Source organism: Entamoeba invadens (assembly GCF_000330505.1).
Source record: "Entamoeba invadens IP1 unplaced genomic scaffold scaff_1105074726509, whole genome shotgun sequence".
NCBI lineage: Eukaryota > Evosea > Mastigamoebida > Endamoebidae > Entamoeba > Entamoeba invadens.
The window spans coordinates 46116-49621 of record NW_004191811.1 but is presented as its reverse complement, the minus strand read 5'-3'; the positions used below and the strand labels follow the sequence as shown (position 1 = coordinate 49621).

Here is a 3506-nt window from a genome sequence, read left to right as displayed (position 1 = left end):
GACTTTTTCAAAAACAACAAAAACGTGTCTATCGTGTGCGGGCAACATGATATCAACTGGCACCAGTTGTGTTGAGTGTGAAGTTGGGATGGTCAAAGTCACAGAAACGACGTGTGACTACTCGTACAATGTCATCCCAAAGTGTCAGATTGCAGACCATTTCAATAATCAACACATTTGCACCACATGTTTTGCGCCATACGTCACTTCAAGTGACTTGAAAGCGTGCAATTTGGGGTACACCACTACAACACACTTCAACACAGATGATCACAAATCACATATCAACATGGATGGGTGCGTCAACCAAATCGATACAACGTGTTACTTGTGTGATTTTACAACGTTGTTAAAAGGTGTTTGTAATGAAATGAATGAGAAGTGTGAGACATCCTCGCAACACGGCTGCGACAAATGCGTTTCAGATGTGATCACATCAAATGGCAACTGTGCGAACACCACAAATTGTAAATATGAAATCAACAGAGAAAGTGGCACCGAGTGTCTGTATTGTGTCGATGACGTGTTGTGTGGCAAAGCAAAACAAAATTGTGAAACATCACACAACGAGTACTGCTACTTGGCAATGAATGGGTATCACACAACAAACGACAACACTGTTAAACAATGTGAAAGTGAAGTGTGTGTCGTTTCAAATGGTGTTATCACAGATTTGAAATGTAAAGAAGGCAAATTGTTGATAGATGGCGTGTGTACAACTAACACCATGTGTATAGTAATGTCGTATGGTGATTGTATCAAGTGTGATGCAAAACAACACATCTCACATGGTATGTGTTCACAAAACAATCCAAATTGTGACAATCAGAACGGAGATATTTGCATTGTGTGTAACAACTCCATCAACGTTGAAGGTGTGTGCACAGACACCCAGTCAATTCATTGCAGTTTATTTGACAAAGTGTGTGTCACATGCGAGAGTGGCTATTACAAAGACGTTGATGGCTGCAAAGAGAAGACTGGCGTTTTGTCAAATTGTGGTGTTGTCTCGTCACTCAACACCAAATGTGTCGAGTGTGAGTCCGATTACAATTTCGATGGATATTTGTGTGTGCCACAAACACTTCCAAATGAGACCACCAAAGAAACAACTAAAAATGAAGACACACAGACAGACAGCCATTGTGAAGTGAGCACCACAAAGGGGTGTCTGAGGTGCCTCAGTGGGTATTACCTCACAGACCGGATGTGTGTCAAGTGTGAGTACCCCTGTGTCTACTGTTCAAATCAGACATTCTGCACAAAGTGCGACGATTACTCGTATGCAAACAGCAACGGCGTTTGCACCGAAATTAACGACCTTGTCAGTGTGTGTGATGTGTTGATGTCAACATATCGCGGGTGTGTAGTCTGCAAGGAAGGATACATGCGGTCATCTGATGGGTCAACGTGTATTGGCTGTGATGTGTCATGCAAGTCGTGCACAAATGAAGGGAATTGTGTTGTGTGCAATGAGGAGTTTTATCGCACTTCATCGAATGTCACCAAATTGTGTTCTCCACAAAGCGAGTTGACTTCGTGTGCAAACAGAACAACAGCTGGTTGTGTGCTATGTGAAGGTGGACACTATCTCAAAAACAATTTGTGTGTGAAGTGTCAAGACACGTGTACACAATGCAATGGCATCGATGAGTGCACTGACTGTGTAAAAGACAGTGTGCTTGTGTCAGGTGTCTGTTCACACTACACAGCCATCGAAAACTGTGTTGCGTCTGCCAACAACAAATGTTCAAAATGTGATGACAACTACAAATTGAGTGACGACATGTTGAGTTGTATTCACACCACAAATTATGGTGTTGTTGTTGGCATCCCAATTGTTTCTGTGTTCATTATAATACTCATTATCATTAGTATTATAGTAATTACAATAGTCGTTTTACAAAAGCGCAAAGAAACAAAGAAAATGGAAAACATCTGTGTCTTTAAAATGAGTCGTTCAAACATCGCAATGAGTGTGTTAGACGCCAACATTTTAACAAACAAAAATTCGCTGACATTTGATGACACATGTGAAGTCATTCCCGTTGAAAAAGAGTCTCGTGAGCTCCTCTGTGTTGGCAACAAAGGCAAAGGCATTTGAAAGTCCAAATCACAACACATGGCGGCTGCGATAAATACTCAATTCGCACCGAGCCGCAATTGGTGACTTTGAAGAAAGGCGAGGCATGCGAATTTGAGGTGTTTGTAACACCACACTGCTCACTGAAATTACACGACGAGATGATGATAGTCACTATGAACATCGAAAACAGTGAGACTGTGTCTGTTCCAATTGCCATTGAAATCACAACAGAAAACTCGACTAAATTGGATTACGACGAGTTGAAAGAAGACAAGAAACTTGGAGAAGGCTCGTTTGGCGTTGTCTACAAAGGAACTTACAGAGGAAATGTTGTTGCTATCAAGAAAATGAAACAATCAAATGACACAGACAAACTCATCGAAGAATTTGAAAATGAAGTGTCAATGTTGGACAAATTTAGAAGTGAGTATATTGTCCATTTTTATGGAGCTGTCTTTATACCAAGTAAGATATGTATGGTCACAGAATTTGCACAATATGGAAGTCTACAAGACTTGATCAAACACAGAAAAAGTGAACAAATTCCGCCAATGAAAATTCGAGTTAAAATGATGATTGATGGAGCAAGAGGTGTATTATATTTACATGAGAACGGGATACTACACAGAGACATCAAGCCAGACAACATTCTTGTTATTTCACTTGACTTGAATGAGAAGGTCAATGCAAAATTGACTGACTTTGGAAGTGCAAGAAATGTCAACATGTTGATGACTAACATGACATTTACAAAGGGTATTGGAACTCCAGTGTATATGGCACCTGAGATTTTAAACAAAGAAAAGTATAAGAAGGCCGCGGATATCTTCTCATTTGGAATAACTATGTATGAAGTTTTTGGGTGGTGCGAAGCATATCAAAACGACACATTCAAATTTCCATGGAAAATCGCGGAGTTTGTGATTCAAAACAATCGACTGAAACGAAAAGACCCAATGGAAGAAGAACAGTACAACATCATCACACAATGTTGGTGCCAAGACCCCAAAAGTCGTCCACAAATGGAGATGGTAGTGGAACAACTTGAAAATCTATTATGATTGTTTTATAAACATTTCAAATTGAAATACAACCAAATAAATTAACCAATTCAAATGAATTATAATTGTTTTTGTAAAGTCTAGACAATAATTGTTTTTGGGTATACAATATTTTTTTGTATTGTATATAATAAAAATGTTATTAATTTTAATTAACATGCCGACGTACCTAATCTACAACGAACCAATACTGTTTAAAAGAGCAGTGTTTTTGTTTTTTGAAAAAAAATATATTATACAGTATAGTTCAATTATAATAAAATGAAAATGGAATAAAGAGTTCAAATCGTTAACTAAAGAGAAAGGACGGACATGGGGACGAAGGACGGGAATATAGGCCGAAAGACGTCCTTTGTGGT

The 3506-nt window shown here is 38.9% G+C and overlaps 2 protein-coding genes across 2 annotated transcripts; both read left to right on the top strand.

The window, feature by feature from the left end:
* Positions 1 to 289: 289 nt before the first annotated feature.
* Positions 290 to 2104, top strand: EIN_148810 (hypothetical protein; the record flags this gene model as incomplete). Its single annotated transcript, XM_004184837.1, has 1 exon — positions 290 to 2104. The coding sequence occupies one exon, from the start codon at positions 290 to 292 to the stop codon at positions 2102 to 2104; it is 1815 nt and encodes a 604-aa protein (XP_004184885.1).
* Positions 2105 to 2244: 140 nt separating this feature from the next.
* EIN_148800 (serine/threonine protein kinase HT1, putative) lies at positions 2245 to 3147 on the top strand (the record flags this gene model as incomplete). The annotated part of the gene is made up of 1 exon (XM_004184836.1): positions 2245 to 3147. The coding sequence occupies one exon, from the start codon at positions 2245 to 2247 to the stop codon at positions 3145 to 3147; it is 903 nt and encodes a 300-aa protein (XP_004184884.1).
* Between the last annotated feature and the right edge of the window lie 359 nt (positions 3148 to 3506).